The sequence below is a fragment of the Loxodonta africana genome, chromosome 3 (assembly GCF_030014295.1).
Source record: "Loxodonta africana isolate mLoxAfr1 chromosome 3, mLoxAfr1.hap2, whole genome shotgun sequence".
NCBI lineage: Eukaryota > Metazoa > Chordata > Mammalia > Proboscidea > Elephantidae > Loxodonta > Loxodonta africana.
Window position 1 is genome coordinate 73,314,604 of NC_087344.1, and position 25,246 is coordinate 73,339,849.

General features: G+C 51.4%; 1 protein-coding gene across 2 annotated transcripts in view; it reads right to left on the reverse strand.

Moving 5' to 3' along the window:
- Window positions 1-1,412, reverse strand: part of GRIK3 (glutamate ionotropic receptor kainate type subunit 3) — a 245,760-nt gene extending 244,348 nt beyond the window's left edge. For both annotated transcript variants that reach the window (XM_064281738.1, XM_064281739.1), the window contains exon 1: window positions 1,298-1,412. In XM_064281738.1, coding sequence (XP_064137808.1) covers window positions 1,298-1,412 — 115 coding nt within the window. The remainder of the gene's footprint in view (window positions 1-1,297) is intronic.
- Between the last annotated feature and the right edge of the window lie 23,834 nt (window positions 1,413-25,246).

The window sequence follows — 25,246 nt, forward strand, 5'->3', positions numbered from 1 at the left end:
CTAAAGGACCTTGTGTGGGCAGAACTGAGGACGGTGCTCTGCCTCCATCCAGATGTGGAGTCCAAGAGTGGCAGGGCTCCAGAGAGACAGCAGGGCAGAGACAGATCTCCAGGGGTTCTGACTGCTAGGAAAACCTCAAGTATGGAGCCCAAGCCGACTTCAGTTCCCTGAACCTCCTCAAGCCGCTGACAGCCCAGGGTCCGCGAGTGGAGAAGAGCCACAGGGGAGGGAGGTGGCCCTGGCTCAACCAAGCTCTGCCTGCCTTGTGCCAGAAGCTGGCGGCGAAGCCTTGCGAACCCAGGCGACCCAGGTCTCCGGCCTGGCGGCGGGCGCAGGGCTCGCCGTAGCGGAGGCTCCGCGTGGCCTGGCTGGGCCCAGCCCTGTGCACGCTGTACCACGGACACGCACGCCACCCTCCTCCCCCGCCCCGCACAGCCCAGAGCACTGCCCGCAAGATGCCCGGGGCGGCCACAACAAAGTTAAAGCCCCGAGTAGCAGTCTCCGGCGAGCAAAGATGTGAAGACGCCAGAGCCCGAGAAAGGCGCGCGCAAGCCCCGCCAGCTGCGGAGGGATTTCGGCTAACTTTAAAAACCACTCGCTTTCCTCTCGCCGCCTTCCCTCGCTGCGCTAGGCGGACTCCGTCACTCCCTTCCCCGTCCCCCAACCCCCATGCTCCCTCCGGCGGGGAAGAGGCCTAGCCGGGCGGGAGCGACCTGCGGAGAGACTGTCTCTCCCCTGCCCCAAGCCACGGTGCTACATGGGGGCCACAGAGACGGAGGGCGGCCACGGAGAGAAGAGATGGGCTGCCCTCGTCATGCGAATTCGTACCCTGCGTCCCCGCTAAGGCCGTTCGAGCCTTGCCCCAGGTGGGGGAGAGGTGCCCGCGGGGAGCGAATAAGGGAGAGGAAGAGAAGTTGGCGCCTTCCCCAGGGTTCCTGCTCTGCGGAGAATCCAGGTCCCAGAACTCGGTCTGAGGCCGGTCACGCTGGCAGTCTCCGGGAAATGAGCCTGTGACTCGGAATAAGGCTGGAACCCGTCGCCACACTCCGCCAGGTCTGACCTCCCAGGAGTGCCAAGGGCCCCTAGCCCTCGGCGCTCCGCCTGTTTCGTCCGCAATAAGTAAGGCCCGTGACCCCGGCTTTGGAACTTTGTCCTCACCAGAATGAGCTTCTACTGGTCAGCCGGCCCCGGTAGCCCGGAAAAAGGTTGGGAGAATATGCCGAGATCGCGTTCCGAGGCCCCTCAATCCCGCCCCTGTCCGAGCGCAGGGAGACCCCTGGCTCCAGGGAGCCCTTACCGATCCGGATGACGTGGGGCATCCCGCGCGAGTCCGGGATCCAGAAGGCGCACACGAGGAGCCCGGCCCAGTATTCCCAAACCAGACTCCGGAGGCGCCGCCAGGGAGCGGTCATCGTTGGGCGCCGCCGAGCGTGCCCGGGGCGCGGCCGTGGAGGGCTCCCTGGGGCGGCAGCTCTAGGCGCGGGCGCGCAGCAGCCCCCAAGGCGCCGCCTGGCCCAGTTGCCTGGTTCCTGAGCACCTCTGCGAATGGGGGGCGCCCCGCGGCACCGTACACATCTTACTGGGGGGCCGCCCCACCGGCGCCCGCCCCGCCCGGCTGCCGCCCACGGACCGTCCGAGAGCAAGCCTCCTGGCTCCGCCCGGGCTCTGCTCGGACTCGGCTCCGGCTCCGCCTTGCGTCGGCTCGGCTCCCGCGCGGGCTCCCACCTGCCCTGGCTGCCGGGCACTGGCGGGCGGGCTGCACGCGTCTCCGGCCGCTCCTCCTCCAGCCGCCGCCGATGCTATCGCCCGGGCTCGCACAAAGCCCCGGAGTGGAGTTGCACGCGCGCACACACTCCCTCCCAGCCTCCTCCCCCGCGCCCTGCCTCCCGCCTCCCGCCTCCCGCGTCGCCCGCCGCCCGCGCTCCCTCCGCGCACTCCCCCGCGCACACACTTCACACTCACACCCGCCAAGGCGCACATTGGCGCGCTCACACCTGCGCGGGGGGCGGGGAAGGACACCCTGAACCCGGTTTGAGGGGATGCCCTCTCATCGATTCCCAGACGTCCCCATCAGCCCTACCGCCCCCGTGCCTTTAACTGCTAGGGCATGGAGCCCGGGAACCGGGCGTGGAGCGCTAGAGCTGGCACCAACCGAGAGCTGGGAGACAGCGGCAGCCCAGCGACCCGACCAGCTGGAGAAGACGCCCGTGCCCGGCGGGAGCAGAGGGACCCGGAACCCGCCGTCTGAGGAGTCTCGCCTTCCAGCTCCCACACAACCTGCGCTGGCCAGACGGCGGCGACCAGAGACAGACCCGAGAACCGGCCCGCCCCTCACCCCATTTCTTATGGAAGCAGAATTGGGGCTGGGGTTTGGTGGAGGCAGAATTCAAAGAGAATTGTCCACGCTGTGCGAAGGGAGCTGCAGGAGCTGGATGGGGTGGGAAAGCCGAGGCCAGGCCCTCTGTGTGGAAGCCAGGGCTTGATCGCGCATCACAGTGATAGGGGCTGCGGAGAGAGGTGGCTAATCCCTTCGATTCAGCAGGGCATGTGAGAAGGGCCCTGGTCCTTCTCATCCGTCTTTCTGGTCTTCCTGAACTAAGGACGGGCTGGGATGCTCCCTCTTCCATTCCTCCTGAGAAAGAATAAAGAGAACCTGTAATTATCCGTGGGGTGGAGCAGGACCCCTGGGGGAGCAAGCTGGAAAGGGTTAAAAAAAAAAAAAAAAAAACCTTGTTTATTAGCAATAGTTCTTTTTCAAGTGGCGCTGGGTGTCCAGGGAAAGGAAGGGCTGTGGAGCGAGGCTGGAGCGGGAGGCTGCGAATTACGTAGTTAGGCGAGTTTAATGACCTTTTTGACAGAGACAAAGCGATGCCGATACAGTAGATAAATAAACGGATCTGTCACCGGGCAGCGGGCTAGGCTGTGTGTGAATTTATTTTTCTCGTTTAAATAATTTGATCTATTCCATCATTCCAATCTCTCCCATTTGCCAGCTGTCTGGTAAGAGTATGGCCCCCCCAACATCTGAAGAACAAGTCTTTAATTCTCTTACAAATATACTATTAGTTGAATTCTGTCTTGCCTGATAATTTCCCTGTCTTTTCTTTCCCTCCCTCTCTGGGTGCAGAGGATGATGGCATTGTGTTTGGATGAGCATAGCCAGGTCTGGGCAATCCTGTCAGTTAGGAGGGAACCCCCTCCCACCTAAAGTGGAGGGACTAAGGCTGTGGAAGGAGAGACGCCCAGGGCTTTCTGTACAGAAGGGAAATAGGTGTGCCTGCCCTGAGGATATCCTTGAAGGATCACCAACAAATGGAGGTTACCCGGGATCTGTCTTTGCCATACTTGGGCCTCCCTCACCCTGGAGCAGGAGCGGCTGGTTTCCCAAGCAGCCACTGGAAAATGTTGCCCACGGGACCAGAGAGAAGGACACACTGACCAGAGCCAAAGAAGCAGCAGCTTCCACCTCTCGATAGAAAATAATGGGCCCCAGTGGGCACCAGGAAGGAGGAAGTACAGAGAAGGGATCAGGAGGCCCCCATCCTCCGGGATGAATCTGGGGGGGCCTCCTTCATTCAAGACTCAACACTCATCACCTATCAGTTTCCACAGCTGGTTTGGTTGCCCTGATGAATCAAAAGGACTGGCTGTTTTCTAAGGAAGACAACTACAGTGCCCTGATGAAGAAATGGAAAGATGATTGACAAGGACCTGAACTCCAGCCAAAGTATGCAGGGCTCGTCTACTGCCCTAAGGATGGTTGGAAGATGAGGCAGGTGGGGAGAGCCTGGATGCTAATTTTGTATAGGGTACCCTGCTGGCAGCAGCCCCCTGCCAGGAGGGGGAGAGTGCAGGAGAAACTGGAGGAAGACGAGATGTTGAGCTATGGCTCTGGGGGGGAGGGCAGATCTGTGCAGCAGACCAGAACCAGGTGAGAGAGGCATAAAGAGTAGGAGTGGGAGGAGGAGGGAGGAGCAGCCTCCAAAAAAGCTAACCCTTGAGTAGTACTAGACAAGTGAATGGATGACGGCAGAGAGGGAATCTGAGGCCCCCAGAGGGTGAGAGTGGGACCCAGTCACCTGCAGCCCCTCTCACCACCCGAGACCTTGCTCCCACTGTATCCCAGAGTGGGCAGGGCTTCCCCAGGGCACTGCTGAGGAAGGCTGTTCTCAACGTTATCTCGGCTGTGGCCGGGAAACAGCCTCAAAGTTGCAGAGGCTGTGGGGTTCATTCGCTGAGATTGGCAGCCCGCCTGGAATCCTGGGGTCAGAAGGAAGCTGGCTGTCCCCAGCCCTGGACTCAGCCTTATTCTTGACCTTACTGCAAACCATTTTGATGCACAGAGATTTTCCCAAACTGACGGCAGCTTTCTCCCTTCCTGTCCTAGGGGAGGGTGGGGTGCATAACCATAAGAACAATGACAATAACTATTAGTATTTACTACATGCTTTCTACATTCCAGAGGACGTAATGAATGCCCTACATGTGTCATTTCATCTAACCCTCTCTACAACCTGCTATAATAGGACCTGTATTATTTTTCTATTTTACAGATGAAGATGCTGAGCCTCAGAGAAGTTAAGCGAGAAGTTTAAAGTCACACAGCTAGTATGTGGCCAGCCTTCCTTCTTTCCTTCCTTCCTTTAATAAATATTTATGGGGCATCACTGTTTGCCAACACGGTGGGTTTATCATGTGCAGGCCTATCTGACTCCTCAGTTTGCAGTCTTAATCCTTGTCCTATACTGCCGGGGCTGAGCAGGCTCTAGGGACAGGCCCTCACCATCTCTGCCAGCGGCCCACTGAGTCCTCTGGGAGCTTGTACAAAGGCTAAGAGTAGAACAGAATTCGGGCTCTTTACTTGGGCAAACTGGGGCACTCAGGTTGTCCCTAGCCATGAGGAGAGCCCTGCACCCCTCATTCCTACCACGCCTCACCAGGCTGCCCGGCTGCCAGCAGGCACTCACCAGGCTGGCGCTTTCTCAAGCGCATCTCTGAGGATTGAGAGCCACCAATCCTGGCTTTTCGCCTTGTTGGTAAACAAGTCTACTCACCAGCCAGGCCTAGGCTCCCTGCTCCCCCACGAGGCAGCCAGTGCCGGATTTATGAGGCCTCCAAACCTCATTCAGACTAATGCAGCTTTTCATTTCCAAATAAAAGGGGCCGCTGTCTGAAAGGACAAGTGCTCCGGCATTTCATTAACATCCCCGAAAACGGCTGAGCTGGCCCAAGTCGCTGCCAGCGAGATTCATGTCTCCCACTGGCTCACAGGTGGGGGTGGGGGTGGGGGTAGGACTCCGAGGGCTCCTGGCCCCCTCCCTGGGTCCCTCCTAGGAGTCCTCCCAGTATCTGCGTGAGGGAGGGGACCCCAGTGGTGGCCGAGCAGCTCGTTTGGACGAGTCCCCTGTGTGCATGTTTTGTTTAGACTGATCCACTCCTGCTCTCAATCCCCCCACAATCACGGTGAGTGATGAGGCCCTGGGCTCGAGTTACTGAGATTCATGATCTCCGTTTTCCCGGGAACCACCAAGCAAATGCGTGGGTTTGCTAAGTGCAGATTCCTAGGACTTGAGTGCCCTCTGCTGAAGACTGCCTTCCTTCGTTTCCCTTTGGGCGGCCCACTGGGCAGGCTGCTGGTGGGACTGCATGCTGAAGCCCTGAGGCTCCCAGCCGGGCTCCTAAGGGTCCTCACACAGCCTGCGTGTGGCAGCTACCCAGACCTGCTTTTGGGATGCCTTGGTGACAATGGGGGAGTGGCTACCCCACACTCCATCTCCCCCTGGAGGCAGCTGTCAGCCTGTGCATGATCTTTGTCAACTGCCCCATCCCAGAGGGGAAGAAGGGAAGAGGCCACCCCGGTACCTACTCTTGTTTCTCAGCATCCTTTCTGTGGCAAAATACACGCTCACCACAAAAGCCAAGCCTTGGTCCTTCTCAGGACACAGTGACCTGCCTCTGCTCAGGGACAGGTACATTTTCATCAGCCAGGGGGGCTTTGTCCCTCATCTCCATCCCAAGAAGGGAGAAACACAGCCAGAGAGTGAGCCCAGTGAAAGTTGTTTCACCTTAGATTTTGGTCAACAGTCAAGCAAGTTCATTCCCACCAGTCAATTTCTGTGTTTATTGTCAGCTTAACCCACTGCTTTGTTTCTCAGCAGCTGGGGAGACAGGTAGACAAGCCACCAGAGATAGGTGATTTTCCTGACATCTGCATTTCCATAGTTCTGGTGCAGAAGTATATGATACACGGCAATCCTCTTTGTATCCATACAGAATGGAACAGCCACCGATAGGCTGAAAGCAGACCAGCGCTGCCGCAGGTGCGGGGAAGGGGAGGTGAAGGAGACCTGCCCCCAGGAAACCATTCCCTCCTGGCCTCCTGGGATGTCGAACAGAGTCACTCACACAGTCATTCAGTCATTCCCTAATTGATTTATTCATGCATTCATGCACTCAGTCATTCACTCAGTTCATTCATTCATTTGTTCATAGGCTCATACATTAATTTTTTTCTATTCAGTCATTCACTCATTCACTGATTCCCTTACCCATTAATTAACTCACTCATTTATTCTATCATTCCCTAATTAACTAATTCATCCAATCACTCAGCAATTGGCTGAATTCACTCATTCACTCAATCATTCATTTATTCAGTTCTTTGCTCAATAGCTCACCCATTCATTTACTCATCCACTCATTCATTCACTCACTTGCTTATTCGTTCCTTCCTTTACTTACTTACCTGCTCATTTATTCAGTCACTCAATACTTCACTCATTCATTTCCTCAATCTTTTGCTCCATTACGTTCATCCGCTCACTCTGTCATTCATGCACTGCCTCCCCCTGCCCCCACATTGAGCAAAGGCTTCTCCTATCCTCAGTGACTTTCCACGCTGAATCTCAGGCGACATCCTACCTCTTGTTCCAGCCCAGAACACCCCAGCAATGTACTGAGGTCCTCAGCTAGCTACCAGGTGTCTTGGCTCCATCAGAGTCCCAGCTTTCATATCCTCCCCTTTATCACGAAATTTAGCAACTTTTATTGTTGTTGTTGTTGTTAGGTGCCATCAAGTCAGTTCCAGCTCACAGCAACCCTACATACAACAGAAGGAAACACTGTCTGGTCCTGCGCCATTCCTCACAATCGTTGTTATGTTTCAGCGCATTGTAGCAGCCACTGTGTCAATCCATCTCATTAAGGGTCTTTTTTTTCACTGACCCTCTACTTTACCAAGAATGATATCTTTCTCCAGGGACTGGTCCCTCTTGTTAACATGTCCAAAGTATGTGAGACAAAGTCTTGCCATCCTTGTTTCCAAGGAGCGTTCTGGCTGTACTTCTTCTAAGACAAATTTGTTTCTTCTTCTGGCAGTCCATGGTATACTCAATATTCTTTGCCAACACCATAATTCAAAGGCATCAATTCTTCTTCGCCTTCCTTATTCAGCAACTTTTTAGATTCAGCTAACATCCCTAACCCTGGAGATGGTTCGGGCGTTTGCACTGCTAGCAAAGACCAAGACCCAGAAAATCCCAGAGCCCAGGTCTGGTGTTGAATGTAATATTAGATGTGCCATGTGGTGCCACCATACTGAGCCAGGAGCCACACTAGCTTCCATTCATATGATCTCTTTTTATCCTTGAAACAGCCCTGGGATTCAAGGATGAAGAAATGGGCTCAGAGAGGCCAAGCAACTTATCCACAAAAACCTGCTGGGGAGGGCAGAGGCAGGCAGGTACCTTTGTGTGATGGAGAAGGAGTGAATGAGAGAGTGAATGAATGAATAAGTGGATGATCAGTGAGAGAGGGAGTGGATGAATGTGTAAGAGAGTGAATGAACGCATGAATGAATAAAGGAGAGAATGGGCAAATGAATTAAAAAGTAAATGAACGAATGGCCTGTATCCAAATAGTAAGCGGCAAAACTGAGCTGCTGATCCAAGTTCCTGGACTCCAAGTCCTGAACTCATGGCCTGACCTTGCAGGGGATAGCAAAAGGTAGGAGTTGGAGAAGGAGATGAGGCAAAACTGGAGCATACGTTGGCCAACAATAGATTTGCGTGGAGAAGTGCCTCCCCTGGAGGCTGCAGTGAGCTAGTTCTTGGCTGCACCTGTCCCGCCGTGGGCAGGCTGCTGCCGTTATCCCTCCTTAGAGAGACAGAAGCAGAGTAAGCCTAGAAAATCCAATAAGAAAATAAACAAGTGAACTTCTCCAAGTTCGCCAGACTTCCCTGCCCGAGGCCAGCTTAATTAAAGTTGATGTAGAATTTTAAAGTGGGAAAATAATTAGGGCAAGTGGTAGAAAAGAGAGAGGAAGGAAAACATTGTTTTGTTTTGTGTTTTGCTCCCTCTTAATTATGCCACAGACTGTCTCTCCCGTGGATCCCATCCCAAACCTGCCCTCCGCCAAGATTCCAGCAGGTGGTACACTGTGTGAGCGGCGCAAGCACACCTGTGCCTCTCTGGCACACAAGTATGGAGCTTCTCTGCCCGCAAGACAGGCAAGGTGGCAGGCAGCCAGGCTGAGAGTGGAGAGGATAATGTGCCCTCGAAAGTCAGGAGGCGGACCCAGGGGAGATAGGCAGACCGTTGGGGGAGAGATACAGCCTTCCTGCCCCAGACCTAGAGGGGAGTGGCCACAGCTCCCCACCTCCACCTTGGTGTCAGACCTGGGCTCTGATTAGAAGGCAGTCCTTGCCCCCACCTCATGGTCCAGCAGGTATCCTGTCCCACCTTGCTCCAGGGAGAGGTTTTCCTCCATAGCTTCCAGCATCACAGCAACATGCAAGCTACCACAGTACAAGAAGCTGACAGACAAGTGGTAGGATTTTCCTCCAGCAACTGCTAAATGTTGGAGGAAGCTGTTGGTGTTTGTGCCCAGAATGGGTCCGGGAGTGGCCAAAATCCCACCTATGGCAGGCGCTGGGAATCAAGCCCACCCCACACCCAAGCACCTCTGCACCGAGATGTGCCTTTGCTCTGTTGTTGCTCTTCCATCTGGTGCCTCACCTCGTAGGCAGTAAGGGGACAGAACGACTGAACACCAGCCTCGTGATACTGGTCAGAAGCAGAAGCAGCCTGGGCAGGGAAGAGAGCTACAGGCTCCTTTGAGGGCAGGAGAAGGAGGAAATTCCTCAAGATTTCATTGAAGGGAGCTGGGCGGGCGTGAGAGGACCTGTCCCTGGTGCTACATCTTTACACACACAAATACTGGGTACAGGTGCATGCCTGAACTACAACACACACACACACACACACGCGCGCACACACACACACACGAAGGGCCACTACCATCTGCCTAGTAGTGATAAGTTCTAAAACTCAGCACAGCCAATTAATCTAACTTTCTGTGCCTTCGGTCCCTCATCCACAAAATGGTATAATAACAGCATCTACCTCACAGGGTTCGCATGAGGCTTAGATGAGTTAATGCATGTGAGTGCTTAGGATAGTGCCCGGGACACTTTAAGGGGATCGTGCAGGTTAGCATTTAACTGTCTCTCCTGCTTGGACATGTCAGATTCCTGAATAAAGCCTGGGAGAAACTCCTCTCCCCTCTAAGCTTCCAGTTTACACACACACACACACACACACACACACACACACACACACACACACTTGCCCACTCATGTCGATCCTGGGCTCCTGAGGCCCCCTGGAATGTGCCTGAGTGGGGTGGGGAGGGGATCAGAAGGAATGATGCATATCAAGCTGTCCCTCTACCCCCCACCGCCCCCATGAGATGCACCCATAGAAGCTGTGGGGTTGCTGAGGGGAATCTCCGCATCCATCCAGCAGGCTGGCGGGCTGCACCCCAAATCCATTGCCAGGCTTTGGTATTTCTCCAGACTCCCTCCTCCCCATCAAAACCTCCCTCTTACTGGGCCTGGACTTCCTCCTGGTTCTCACCTTGGTGATATGCCTGACCCCTCTCTGCATCTTGATTCAAGATCCATTCATCCCCAGGGGAACTGCCCAGCTGCTGGCCTGAGGAAAACAATTCAGAAGAACCCATTCAGAAAGATCAGAAGCCCCCTTCCTACCATAGTCCAGAGAGGGGAGCCTCAGGAAGCCCCAGGGAGGGGCTGGGGTTCAGGGGCTCCAGGGCCTGGCTGGCAAATGCTGCTGCATCTCCCAGAGCGCATCAGGAAGACAGCTGCAAGGTGGCCAGGAGAGGAGGCTTAGGTGGGAGCCTCAGACTGGGCTGAAGGAGACCATGCTGGAGGAGCCAGCCCAGCAGACGTGTTATCTCTGAAGCAGCAGGAGGGCTGGGAAGCCAGATTGTGCCAATCAGTTAATCCCCGGCTCCCACACTCCACCTGGGTTCGGTTGGGTTGAGTAAATGGGCTGGGGACTGATGCCAGTGGCCACAGCCTCCTTCCTCCAACTTGGCTTCAGCTCCCTCTGTTGACTCATTCAGCTGATTCCCTTTGCTCTCAGATGTGCACGCATGTCCCTTCCAAGTACCAGGATGCTTAGAGAAGCTCAGAGAAACCCAAAGAAGATCTGAGCGGCTCGAGGACAGATGGGGAATGGGATGGAGCTGGAGAACAAGCCTTTGCTTTCCAATCTTCAGGAGTAAGGGGGAATCTGACAGGGCCCACTGGTTCTCCCTGCCTAAGGCACAAGAGGATCCTTCATGCCTGGGGGTGGGGGACCTGGGCCTTTGCTGTGGCCACACTGCCCCTGGGAAATAGGAGCACTACAGAGCACTACACTGCCCCTCTCCTGGGCTTCTCCTGAGAGAGCCACTGTGGGGGATGACCCTGGGGGGTGAGGAGCCCTTAGCTAGCCAGTTACCTTGCTGATTGTTATTCCCAGGGCCAGCGGCCAGGACAGAAAGACGGGGTCTGGGCAATAATTCCACAGCCTGTGGTGGGGAGTTCGGGGCTTTGTCTGTGTCTGCACACATACTACTGAGTCAAAAAATAGAAACAACGTTCCAGATGATTCAAGGGAAAACACTTTTGCACCAATTACATTTCAAGCTAGTTCCAAATATCAGCAGAGCTGCTGCCCTCACCCATTCATTTATTTTTTTCCACAAGCGTTACTGGTGACCCACTGTCTCAGGGGGATCAGGAGGGGTGAGGTGGTACGTGGAGTATCACAGATCACAGGTGGAATCTAAAGAGACAAATGGTGGTGACCAAGGGATACAGGTGGTGACAGAGGAGACACAGGCAGGGATCATAGGGACACAGAGAAGAGGATATAGGTAGGGTTTGAGGAGGCAGGTGAGAACTTGAGGAGCTAGATAGGGGGGAAAGGGACAAGGTCAGGGCCGTATTCAAAGTAGGAGCTCAGATAAGAGATGGGAGAAGACAGGTAGGAGTTGTGGTGACCCAGGAAGAGCACAGGAGAAAAAGTAGGGAGTTTGGGGACACAAAAGGAGAGGGAGCATTTCCCCTAGGAGCCTCACCCAGACTTGAAGGGAAGAAACATCTGACAGGTGAAGCTGCTGAGGCTGGTGGCGAGGAGGAGCTGAGAAGGAGCAGCAGCAGACATGCCGTGATGTAGCAAGAGTAGCCTCTGGAGCCATCAGGAGCTGGAGGCCAAGCTTAGCATTTGCTCTTGAGAAAACATTTGTAGGGCCAGATAGGTGGGGCCCCACCTAGGTTCCGAAGCACCACCTATACCCCACCCCAAAAGGAAGTCAGGGATGGTACATTCACAGGGCCCCCACTGGGTGCTGGGTGACCCCTACTGTGTGCCCTGCCCTGTGTGCCTGCCTCCGGGCACGAGGAAAGCCAGGTCTGGAAACACAGCATTACGTGTAATGGGCCGGCTCTTTAACGGCAGGCTGACGCCAATGCCGTGGGAGCCGGGAGGAGGGAGAGCCCTCAGCAAATTCCAATGGCTTCCTTGATAAAGATGAGAACGGTTTAAGCCCAGTGAAGCAGGCTCAAATCCAGGCGAGCACTGAACAAGCTGCCTGCAGGATTTACTCTATGTCTCAGTCCTTACCCCCCTTACCCCATCCCTGTTACCAGCCCCGCGGAGTCAGGCTCTGACCCCCTTCTCCGGCTTCTCCCAGGTCCAACACCGATTCTGGGGGGTTGACATGTCATTTACACACCATAAACTTTACCAGCATTAAATGTACAATTCAATGATTTTTAGTAAACTTAGAGTTGTGCGACCATCACCACAATCCAGTTATAGAACATTTCCATCATCCCCAAAACATCCCTCATGACCCGTTACCTGGGTGACTTTGACTCAGTAATTCTGGGATGGGGCCTGGGAATAAGTATTTAAACAAGTTCCCCAGGTGATGCTGGGACAGTGATGTTTGGGGACCCACAGTATCTAAGCCACTGTTGGAGGAACCTTTCTAAAGTGCAAACTGAGGGTGCAGTTCTTTTGCTTAAAACCCCCTGGTGGCCCCGGACAAGCACCTCAGGGTGGGGTGAAAATAAGAAGTAAATGATAATTGGTCACTTACTAACCTGCCAGGCACTGTTCTAGGCCCTTTACATGTATTAACTCTTTTAATCCACACAACTAGCCTATGAGGCAGGTATTATTATTATCTCCAGTTTGTTGTTTTTACGTGACCTTGAGTTGATTTCTACTCACAGCATCCCCATCTGACAGAGTAGAACTGCTCCTTTAGGGTTTTCTAGGCTGCAGTCTTTATGGTAGCAGGTTGCCTGGTCTTTCTCCCATAAAGCCACTGGGTGGGTTTCAGCAGCCATCCTTTCAGTTAGCAGCCAAGGGCTTAACCGTGGCACCACCAGGGCTCCTATCTCCAATTTACTGATGAGGAAACTGAAGTACAAAGAAGCGAGGTAACTTGCCGAAGTTCATACAATTAGTTGGTAAGTGGTGGATACAGGTTTTCATTCAGGCGGGCTCCTGGTGCTCTTAAGTTGTAGATCATATCACACCCCATAGGTTAGGCAGTGTCTTCCTCTCTAATCTTTTCTCCGTGGCCTCCCCACGCTTTCCTTCCTGCCTCCACCCCAGACAGGCCATCTATTCTTTCATGCCTTTGAGTCTTTTCACAAGCTTCTCCTCATACCTAGAAGATCTGCCCTTACTCCTTTCTCCACTGGGAACTCCTATTTATGCTGAAAGACTCAACTCCAGTGTCAGCTCCTCTGTGATCCTTTCTTCAACTCCCCCAGGCGAAGTTAACTGTTCCTGTGCCTCTGTTCCCCCTGCACTTTGCACACATCTCCTTTAAGGAGCAGATATTGTCAATGTTGCAATTAATGCCTGTGTGCCTGTCTGTCTCCCCAACTTGGCTGTGATCTCTAGGTCAGGGGCAGTGCTGCCTTATCCCTGTACCCACCGCAGTACCTGGTATATGAAAGACCATTGCTTATTGCACAGCAATGGTCTTTCCTCTAGCCAGGAACAGGGACTGACCTGCTGTCCCATTTTAGCTCCCAGCCCCGGGAGGATCTTCTCTCAGGTTTAGCAGACCCTCCCCTCCCTGGGTCACAGCTGTCATTTTAAATGCTGCAACGAACAATAGGGGTCAAACTGCAGGCATGATGCGGGTCTTATTCTCTTTTGTGTCCCCATTGCCACCCCAGCGTCTGTTACCTCATGGGCACTTAGTAAATGCTTATATGAATGAGTGAGTGCATGACTGAGTGAATGGAACTCGTCTTCTGGGTTCCCTGACAAGGACTCTGTCTGGCTCTGTCCTCTTTCCGCTTAAAGACCCCTGGGTCTTTCCTAATATCACTTATAAATGCGGGAGGTTAATTCAAGTGCTTTCCAGCTTAGCCAGCAATAAACAATTTGGTGTTGCAGTGAGTTGTTCTGCGTGTCATATTTATGGATCAAAAGTTGGGGAGGGGCTGGGGGGTGTTATTAAGTTCAGTGTGACAGGGAATGTTACATGCCCTTCCTTAATTACTTTCCTCCTTTTAATTAGATGTGGAGGGGGTGTGCTCAACGGAGGGGTGCTGAAAGTCACTGCAGAGAAGGAAAAGTGTTGGTGGCATCCTGCCATCTGATAGGACGGCAATCATCTGTGCGGGTCAGTTGGAGGTGGGGGGACAGGTAACTTCTCTCTAGAAAGGACCCTGAGAGAGGAGAATTTTGAGCGTCGTTCACTCACTCCCTGCATGTATATTCCTGGTCCTTTTTGCCAGGAGCCCTGTTTTCCCACCTGAATCTTTCTCTCCCAGTTTCTCCCTCTCCACCTGCTGGGAGCTGTTGCAGCCTCCTGCCTGCCACATGGGCCCCTCTCCTGTCTGACTCTACTCAAAGGTCGCAGGGTGAGCTGTCATCTGTGACACACATGCCCCTTTGCGAGGGTGCAGAAGAGAGACCTTGCCACCTCCCCAACATAGGTCTAGCATTATACCCCCACGTTCTGTGGAGCACCCCAAACCTCCTGGGAGGTACTGACTTTGACCTAACAACTTGCTTAGGAAGCAACACAGGCAAGCACTTGAACCCACCCGAATCTTTCCCGTGCACCACTGCAGACACAGTAGTTTCTGCAAGTGGAGAGGATGAGATTCCGCTTTCCAGAATGGTCCAGAAACCACAGGGGCAGCCAACACAGCTGCTCTGGCTGCATCAGACGACTGAGGGTGGGGAGGATTCCTCCAGGACCCAGTTGATGGGCACCCAGCGGGCCCACCATCCCTCATACATGCCGGCTTCTCGTGCCAAGTCTCTTCCTCTTCTCCCCGCTGCCTGTGGGGAGATGCGTGCTCCAAGCCCAGCCCATCTGCTGCATTTTCCCGAGACTCCCGAGACGATCCAATTCTGCACACCAGATGGGAAATAGCATGTACATTTCGGATGGTGATTAGTGTTTTTGTTTTTTTCCCCAAACGCTCGTGTTAATGGAGCTCCTTTCTGAAAGTAAATTGGAGAGCCTTCAGTTTGCCCGAGTCTCGGCGACCCCCACCACCACCTCTCAGCCCCCCACAAAGGTGAGCACTGCTTTCCTGGGATCCATGTGCCACAGCCTCGCCCCACTTCTGCACCTCTGCCCAGGACGCCATCTGCACTGGCCGAGGCCTCACATCCGGCAGAGCAAAGCCACTCTTTGTTGAGCCTGGAAATTTCCAGGGCAAAGAACTCCAGGTGAGAAGTCCCTCAGGTATGGAGGAATGGGGCCAGTCAGGCCTCCCTTAAAACACCATTATACCTCCTTGGACTCCGACTGAGAAAGGGAGTTAGGATTTGTCGGACACACCTGGACTTTTCTCAGGGCATACGACTTGAGAGTAAGTTCATATATAATGGCAAATTCTTCGAAGCTAGAACATGTATCTTCCTATAGATTTGAACCAACACTTCATGTCTAGTAGGTGTCAGCAGATGCATGCTGAATGGATGAATGAATAACAAGGTAGATAAAGATAAAGCCTTTCTGTGCATGCAATTATACGTAACGCTCATTTTTTTACATACTTGCAAATTCACACACACATTGCTTCTCCCCCATATCAAGGAGCTGAAATTAAGGAAATACATACTATTTTATATAATATATAATGTGTGTATACAATATATATACAATGTATGTAAATATATATTACATGAAAAGTGCCAGAGGCTTTGCCAGGTACTTTCACATGCTGTCTTATTCAATTTTCATAATAGTCCTTTGAAAACTGTGGTGAGGTTCAGAGAGGCCAGGTGACTTGGCTAGGGTCCCACAGGTAGCAAACATTGGTGGGGAGATTTGGGTCCAGGTAGAGCTGGCTCCAAAGGCCACAGGAACCCAGCAAAAGGTTTGAAATGGAAAGTGATACGATCCAGCTTGACTTTGAAAAATGGTTCCACTCTCCCTGAATTGGGTGGATTGGGGCCGCAGAGCAGTTAGGGCTGGTGAGTGGAACAGGTGTGTGGTGATAACAGCCTGGTCAGGACGGGGAGGGTGAAAGCAGGGATTCAGACAAAACTTCACCGGGAGAAGCCTCAGGGCTCTGTAAGTGCAACGTCAATCCCAGACATAGCTGGGTCTGGACTGAAAACCTGGTCTGGGGAAGAGGGTGGTAAGGGAAAATTTGGGACCATCGGATTTGAGATGTAGACAGGTCATCCACTGGAAATAACACTTTAGAGCTTGAAAAAGAGGTCAAGGCTTGGAGGTATAGATTTGAGAGTTTTATCTTTATGGGAAGAGAAAAGAAGCCATGAACAAGAATGAGATTTCTCTGTGGGAATATAGACTCCGGAGAGGAGCAGCCAAGAGCAGACCCTGGAAAGTTCCACCACCCCGGTGGGGAGGAGGGCAGGCTGAGGATACACACATAGGTATAAATACATGAGCTTATACTTGTATTGGACACTTGAAATCATGGGCACGTACTTACACATATTGTCACACACAACAGCATGCACACATATGCACGTACACATATACAAATACATATGCAGATATATATACATACTCAAGAAGTTGAAGTTGTCAGTGATTTCATTTTACTTGGATATAATCAACATCCATGGAAAAAGCAGTCGAGAAATCAAACGACAGATTGCATTGGGCAAATCTGCTGTCAAAAGGCTTTTTAAAGTTTTAAAAAGCAAAGATGTTACTTTGATGACTAAGGTGCATCTGACCCAATAGCTAAGACAGTGGACTAAAAGATATCAAAGATCATGGAGGTGGCACAGGACCCGGCAATATTTCATTCTATTATAAACAAGGCAGCCACAAGTTGGAGCTGACTCAATGTCAACTAACAACAACAATAACAACAACACACACTCTATCAATGTATGCTTACTCAAACAGCCAGAAGTGACTGGATGAGTGCTTGGGGCAGAATCTCTCCCAAAAAGTGGTGAAAAGAGACTTGGAGGCAAAGAGCCTATCTTAGTCACCTAGTGCTGTTATAACAGAAATACCGCAAGTGAATGGCTTTAACAAAGAGAAATTTATTCTCTTGCAGTCTAGTAGGCTACAAGTCCAAATTCAGGGCGCTCGCTCCAGGGGAAGGCTTTTTCTCTCTTTTGGCTCCGGAGGAAGGTCCTTGTCTTCAGTTTTCTCTTGGTCTGGGAGCATCTCAGTGCAGGAACCTCAGGTCCAAAGGGTGTGCTATGCTGCTGACACTGCTTACTTGGTGGTATGAGGTCCCCATGTCCTCTGCTCGCTTCTCTCGTTTATGTCTCAAAAGAGATTGGCTTAAAGCACTATCTAATCTTATTAAAAAAAACCCATTGCCATTGAGTCAATTCCAGCAATATAACTATCACTAATCCATCTTATTACATCATAGTGATAGGATTTACAACACATGGGGAAATCACGTCAGAAGATGAAATGGTGGACAATCATACAATCATACCAGGGAAGTTGACAGAAATTTTGGGGGGATAAAATTCAATCCATGACAGAGCAGAAAGGAAGCTTCTGTTCCTGGCGGCTAAGCAGAGAAAGGTGCCTCAGAATGGCAGCTCCAAGAGCAAGCTCATCTTTAGCAACCTGTTGGTGTCCCTCCTCCAGGGCCTTGAACTCATCTTTCCTGTGGCCTCCTCTAGTTCTGAGACAGAGGCCCAACAAATCAACTTCACCTGCTAGCGAGCCTCCCTGCGCCTTTCCCACTTGGAATGCCTACATCTCCAGAAGGCCTACAGCTGGAACATTTCAGTGTGGGGTGATAGACTGGCAAGCTGGGCACCCTTCCAGCCTCCACTATGCAGGTGGCTGCAGCTTTGCTTGTGCTGAGGCTGATGGGAGAAGAGGCTACAATTTGGAATGCGTATTTTTCTGCCTCAGTTTTCCCTGGTCAGCTCAGATCTGGTGGTCTCCCCTCTGGTGTGTCAAGGTCTTTGAGTCACAGGAAAGTTGTCCTCCTGAGTATTCAGTCTCCGTCCTTGGAAAGCTCGTGCCTACTTTCTAGGTTCTCTCTGACTCAGGCACAAAGTAAACATCCTTTAGCCTAGGCCCTTGGAGAACTGATTTGGGGCAAAGAGGGGGAGTCAACAAAGGCTAAGGGTGGTTAGATGCAGAAAGGGTGGGGGTCCTCTCATTTTGCACGGGTAGGAGGCTGGGCCTGAAGAGTCAGATCCCTCAGACCCTCTCTCATTGACTCTTTTCTCTGCCCTCAAGCCAATGAGGTGGTGGCAAAGGGGAAAAGATTTCAGAAATCCATCTCCTTGCATTCTTTTCATGGTTGCCAAGTCTGTGTAAGGTCATTTCTTCTACAATGTGTTAGTTCTACTCTTTGAGTTGCAAAGAAAAGAAACTGTCTCAAGTTACTGGAGTAGGGTTTTTGTGGTCAGAATATCCAGAATGCTCTTTACTATCTCAGACAGTCTGAATCTCTGGCCTAAGATTTTACACAAAGAGTCTTAAAAATCTCAGTGTTTATGTATTTATGTGAAAGAGCCCTGGTGGCGCAATGGTTAAGCACTCAGCTGCTAACCGAAAGGTCAGCAGTTCAAAGAAAACTCTATGGGGCAGTTCTACTCTGTCCTATAGGGTCGCTATGAGTCAGAATCGACTCAACAGCAACAGATTTTATGTATATATATGTATATATGTTTGTATGTATGCATGTAGCCTGTCATCCTCACAGCAATCCGTGTAGGAGGCAGGAGAAGTATGAGCTTCCATTTTGCAGATGAGGAAACTGAGGCTCTGAGAGGGTCATGAGGCTAGTAAGTAGCAGAGTAACTGTACTGGAGTTTGTCAGATCTAGTTCAAATCCCAGCTCTTCCTCTTAGCTGTGTGTCTTTGAGGAAGTTACTTGATCTCAGTTTCCTAATCTGTATAATGGGATAATAAAATCTATTTGAGTATGTGTTGTGAGAATTTGACGAAATAAAGCACTAAATGTACATGGTACAGTGCCTGGGATGTAGTAACCTGACCAATGTTAGCTGGGACTTGAGCCCAGGTCTCTTGGCTCCCAGTCTGTGCTCTAGCATTCTGTCATTTAGCAGCCCACAAGCACTGTGGCAGGCCCCGGACCCCTGGGTTCCTGTAGCCCTTCCTGCCACCCTCCTCCAGGCATTCAGGCAGAGCCCACCCGGTGTGCCTGCGTATGCAGGCATGTGCAGATATGTGTGCATGTGTGTGTGTGCCCATGCCTGGGGGGCCTGGCTGCTGTCAATGAGTTCTGCATGCTCATGTCACTACTGGAGAATCACAGAGTGGCCCGGGAAGGGAGCAGCAAGGCCATGATGAGTGTCAAAGCCAGAGCCCGAGGTGCGTTGCCATTAGAGTTAATGCCAGGCTCATGAATACTGGATGAATGCACCACACAGACCAACACTTAGGCTAAGAAGTGGGCCTGCTTTTCATTGGGAGAGCAATTCCCCACCCTGGGGAGGCTGGGAAAAGGCTCCTTTCCTCTCAACCCATTTTCACCCACTCCTCCTTACAAGGCCCTCTTTGGGGTTGCTGATAGCCATCTGGGCCTTCCAGGAGACTGTTTAAAAGAGAATCCACAAACATTGTTTTTCTGGCCTGCTCTCAGCCTGCTCTCAGCTCCCCTTCCCCTCCCCACTGTCTAATTACAGGGAGTGGCTGGGGGCTGCCTGCAAATCCAGTTCTGGCTCCTTAGCAGCCTGGCTATTCCAGTCTGCCTCTGCCTCTGCCTCTCAGTGTAGAAGTCACATCTCTGGGAGATGCTGAGTTAGAATCAGGGGCTTCCAGTAGGCTGGGCAACCTGGGCAGGTAGAGAGACCCTAAGGCTAGGTAGGAGAGATGGCGGGGGAGGGGGTGCGGTTGAGGAAAATTACCCAAAGCTGGGCCCTGAACAGCTGCCATGACACTCACCAGAAGAGCCTGGATCCGCTCTGGAAATAAAGCACTTTTGGGAGCAGTAGATGTTTGAGTGGAGGGAGGAAGTAGAGGGGGAAGATGCTTTGTGGTACAAAACCTGTCCATAGGATAGCAACCAGCAGGGTTCAACCCCTCCTCACCCCAAGACTCTCTCTGAGCACCAGGGAGAGCCTCCACACGAGGGCCTGTGTCCCACCATCTCTGCAACACTCCTTGGTCTTAAGTTTTTTCCCCGCTCATTAAAGTACAAATAACCCCAAGAATGAAAGAATGGAATCCAGTTATGTCTCAGGTGGGATCAGTTAAGTCCTGGGGGGGTCAGGTCATTTCCTGAAAGTGGGACAGGTTGTGAGGAGGGAGACAAGAGCACAGGGTTGCTATGCAATGGGAAGGAGGGTAGCGGCAGGGTGGCAAAGCCTGGTAAAAGGGTGGGGGCATATCCCTGTGGCTCCATCCTGTCCCTAAGGACAATGCTTTGTGCTGGGAGGAGACCTGGGTTTTGATTCAGAGATGCTGTCCAGACTCCCACAGAACACAGACTTCTGAATATAGGGCTTCTTCCCTTTCAGACTTCTTTAGAACTCATGTCTGCCAGGGGCTTTACTTTCCCTCTTAACCTCTCCATCCAGCCATTCATATAGTCAATAAAGACATACTGAGTACTTACTCTGAGGCAGGCACTTGGACAGGAGCTTGGAATACAAGGGTTAACTAAGCCAGTTCATATGGCTCTTGGGCTCATGGTGAGGAAGTTAGATATGAATCAAGTAGTCACACAAATGAACGGGTAATTACAGTGAGAAGTGTGTCCTAAGAGAAGTTCACCCAGTGCTCTGGGAGTAACAGGGGACCTGAACCTGAACACCTGAGTGGACTTGCAGGGCCAAGTGCAAGACTGTCAACACCCTCCTCCTAGATAGAATGCTTCTATTAAAGTAACCTGAGTTTTCAGGAATCACCCCAGTCCCTCTTACTCCCACTTCTCCTTAAGAGGACAGTCTGGCTTGGCCAGACACTGGCTGCGCATAAGAACTGAAGCAGTGCCAGGAGAGGGTCTTGGGACTAGAGCTTGGAATCCTCAGCTGAGAGGACAGAAGCAGCCAGTAGAGCTGGCCAACAGGAGCAGTGTGGGAGCTAAGGCTCAATGCCAGGGAAGGGTCTAGGTAAACATGGAATCCAGGACTGGCATGGAGGTGGAGGTGAAAGGTGGGAAGATGGTATCAGAAATTTGGAATTTGGAAGAAGCACTCCAGTGGAGGAGGCTGGGATAGGAGGAAGGGGAGGGGTGCAGGATGCAGAACTACAGCCTCCATTACCCATGGGCATCAGTAGTTCTTCCCTAAGGGCCAGTAGGATATGATTCGGCTGTGGGCCACTGGCTCAAAAGGGCTGGTGAGGGGGACAGTAGCTTTACTGGTGGCCATATCACTGTCCCTGCACTATATGGAGAGGTCCTGCCCTTCTGTCTCAGGGATAAAGAAGGCAAACGCTGGCCACTGTATTCTACAGGAAGAGAAATTAAGGCTCAGAAAGATCTCTAAGCAAATAGTGAAGACAGAATAGGCTTGGGCTCCTGACATTGACCAAGACATTAAGCATGAAGTGACCTGATTGATGAAACTAGTTGCTCACAGTTTCTGGATCTTAGGTGAGCCTGGGGATGGATGGTGTGATGGTTAAGATTGTGCATCAACTTGGCTGGGCCATGATTCTCTGTGGTTTGGCAGTTGTATGATATTGTGATCGTTTCTACGTTGAGATTTGATATAATGTGATCACCCCCATGATGGGGTCTGCTGTGAGTAGCCAATCAGTTGAAAGGGAGTTTCTTTGGGCATGTGTCCTGCATCAAATGTAAGTGGACATTCTGGCAAGGCTCACGGGCTTTTGTTAGCTCTGGATCCTGCAGCTGGCTCCTGTTCATCTGACCTCCAGCTAGCAGCTTACCTGTAGTCTTGTCTGCCAGTCTTGAGATTCGCCATCTTTGCAGGCTGTGAGCAACAGCCCTACTCTCTGACCTGCCGATATTGGGTTTGCCAGCCCTTGTGAATAAGGAGAAGCCTCCAGCCTGACCCACAGACTTGGGACATTCCAGCCTCTACATCCACATGAGCAATTTCCTTAATATAAATCTCTCTCTGTATATATTTATACACTTTACTGGTTTTATTTCTCTAGAGAACCCAGCCTAAGACAGATGGAGAGAGAGATGGCCTGCAGCTGGTACAGTAAAGGCTGGCAATCTTGGCTCAACTTGCAACTCCTAGATGTGATGGAAAGAGATGACCCACAATGGCCAGAAGGTTCTGGAAAGTACTCAAACACAGTAATAAAAAAATTTTTTTTTTTCTCACTGTCATTGAGTTGATTCCAACTCCTGGCGACCCTACAGGACAGAGTAGAACTGCCACATAGGGTTTCCAAGGCTGTTAATCTTTACAGAGGCAGCCTGCCACATCTTACTCCCATGGAGCGGTTGGCGGTTTCCAGCCACCGACCTTTCGGTAGCAGCCTAGCACTTTAACCACTGCACCACCAGGGCTCCTTAAGACGGGAGCCCTACTTAATTACAAGAAAAAGGAGAAGGCAGAAGAAGAGGACTCTATACCTTTGTCCCACCTGTTTCTTCTTCCTGGTCTACTCTCACCATCAGATCATACCTATCAAAACCCAAAATAAGCCTCAAGAAATCCCGTCAGCAATGAGTTAGTGTCGGTGCTAACTGGAGTCTAGATCACTGACGATCATCAAGTTCGATCTCCCACCACACATTTGGGGAAAGTGCTGCCCAGGGAGGAAAAGGGGCTTAGCCAAGGTCATGCAACATGTCCACGACAGACCTGGGACTGGGCAGCCTGCACCACATGGTTGTTTTGTTGCCTGCCTGCCCCCCATTATCCCACCAGAACCTCTGATAAACACCACTGTCCTTGACGCTGACTTGCTGCAAGCCTTCATTGTCACGCTGCCTAGGTCCTCTACAGAATCCTCCTTAGCCCCAACCCAATCCTGGACAGACGGGAGGTTCCCAGGAAATAATCAGTAACTTCTGCTAGTAACAGAATATTAACAATAATAATCATAATAAACAGTTACTGTTGACTGAACACCTACAATGTCCCAGGTCTGGGCTAAGTGCTTCACATCCATCATTTTAAGTAACAGTTCCTTACACGTCCCTGTGAGGTAGGTCCTATTAGATCCCTACTTTACAGGCTCAGCATACCAAGGTTAGATGATTTATAGCTATTTCCTACTACTAACTATTATTTATGTTAATAAGGTACCAGCTAACGCTTATTAAGAATTATGGTGTTGGCGAAGAATATTGAATGTACCATAGACTGCCAAAAGAACGAACAAATCTATCTCGGAAGAAGTAGAGCCAGAATGCTCCTTAGAAGAGAGGGTGGTGAGGCTTGGTCTTATGTACTTTGGACATGTTATCAGAAGGGACCAGTCCCTGGAGAAGGACATCATGCTTGGTAAAGTAGAGGGCCAAAGAAAAAGAGGAAGACCCTCAATGAGATGGATTGACACAGTGGCTGCAACAATGGGCTCAAGCATAGCAACAATTGTGAGGATGGTATAGGACTGGACAGTGTTTCATTCTATTGTACACAGGGCCAGATTATCTAACAAGAAAGGTGTGCACGGGCCCAGTTGTGCCTTTCCACCAATCTGCAGTGCACAATTTTACCTGCCCCCCACCACATCAAAGATATGCTAGAACCCATGTAAAATTGCTCACCACAGATCAGCAAGTAAACAGAATTAAGCCCATGTGTACCTGCTCAATGCAAACCGGTGCATAGGTGTTTACTGGTGAATCTGCCCTTGTGCACACAGGGTCACTCTGAGTCGGGACCAACTCAAAGGCGCCTAACAAGGACAACAACCACATGCTAGGCATATGGATTCCTGTTTCACATGAAGGACCTTGCAGTTCTGTTGGATAGATGCTATTACCATTCCCATCACAGCGAGGAAACTGGGGCTCAGAAAACCAAGGTTATTTGCTCGGGATCACACACTTTGCAAATGGTAGAGCCTAGGTGGGAATTTGTCTGACTCCAGAACTCTCGGCTTGACATTCCTATCCTAGTTTTCATTCTCTCCCCTCAAATGATATGCAAAACTTTGAGTATCTGAGCAATTTTCTAGAGAAGGAATGCAAGACTTTCACTAGTTTCTCAAAGAGGTCCATGACCCAAAAGGGGTTGCAGTCCTCAGAACCCAGCCGTATTACATGGGGCTGCTTCTGGGGTTCCCACAGTGAAGCAGCCACATGCGAAGTGTCTTGGAGGAATGTTCCCAACAAGAGAATTGCCAAACATGAACTCAGGGCTGTCTCTGGGGCTCCTAACTCCCAGGGGTGTTGTACAGCTTTTGTATCCAGCCACTCGTCCATCTCTGAGGACAGTTGTCCTGCTGTGTTCTTGATGACAACAAGGGGCACTTGACTTTCTGAACTCTTGCAAGTCCTAGCCTCGATTCTTGGCCCCTGAGACTGCCAATGCCAGGGAGATAGGTGATCTAATCAATAGGACCCTATGCCCTGGTTAATGGGTCTGAGAACTCCAGAAGCCAGTCTTCTGCATCAGAGCATTCATACCTTCCCCATCCCAATGACTCCATTGATCGGCAAATTCCATTCAGTTCTGAGTGATTGTTGGTGGGCACACAGAAGCCAGCCCTCGCCAACGCAGTCCCTCTCGGTAATGGCTCATGATTGCCCCAAAGGGCAGCCGGCAGCAGGAGCGGGACTGTGCAAGATAACTGATTGTTCATAATTGTCAACCAAATTGCATCCACGGTATTGAGCTTAAAAAATGGACCAGAAGTAGCATCTCTTATTGATCCCTTCGGGTTACAAACAAGACTCAACTGCTCCTCAGAACCAGACACTGAGTTTGTATTGATTTTTATTCTTTTTCTCCTTTGAATAACCTGCAGTGGAATTTGAGGGCTGATTTTTAACTTGGAGTTTCTCAAGGTCTCACTCTCCTGGGGATCTTGGGGGAGGGACAATCAGAGATAGCCAATGTTCAGGATGTATCCACAGGAGCTGAGGAGTTGGCTTCCTCCCTGGGAGAGGGCCAAGGGCAACCCCACCTCCTCTGACCTGCACAATGGCACCTCCACTGTCTTGCATTTCCAGTACCAATGCTTCTTTGCTGCATTTAAAGGCTTCTACAAACCTGGGTTTGATTCCCAGCCACGGTACCTCCTGCACAACCGCACACATCTGTCAGCGGAGGCTTGCATGTTGCTATGATGCCAAACAGGTTTCAGTGAAGCTTCTAGACTAAGATAGACTAGAAAGAAAGGCCTGGCAATCTACTTCCAAAATTAGCTAATGAAAAACCTAAGGATCACAGCAGTTTGATTTGCAACTGATCGTGGGGATGGTGCAGGAGTGGGCAGAGTTTCATTCTCTTGTGCATGGGGTCACCATGAGTCAGGGGCTGATTTGACAGAAGCTAACAACAGCTAACTCCGAACTAAAGGAACTGA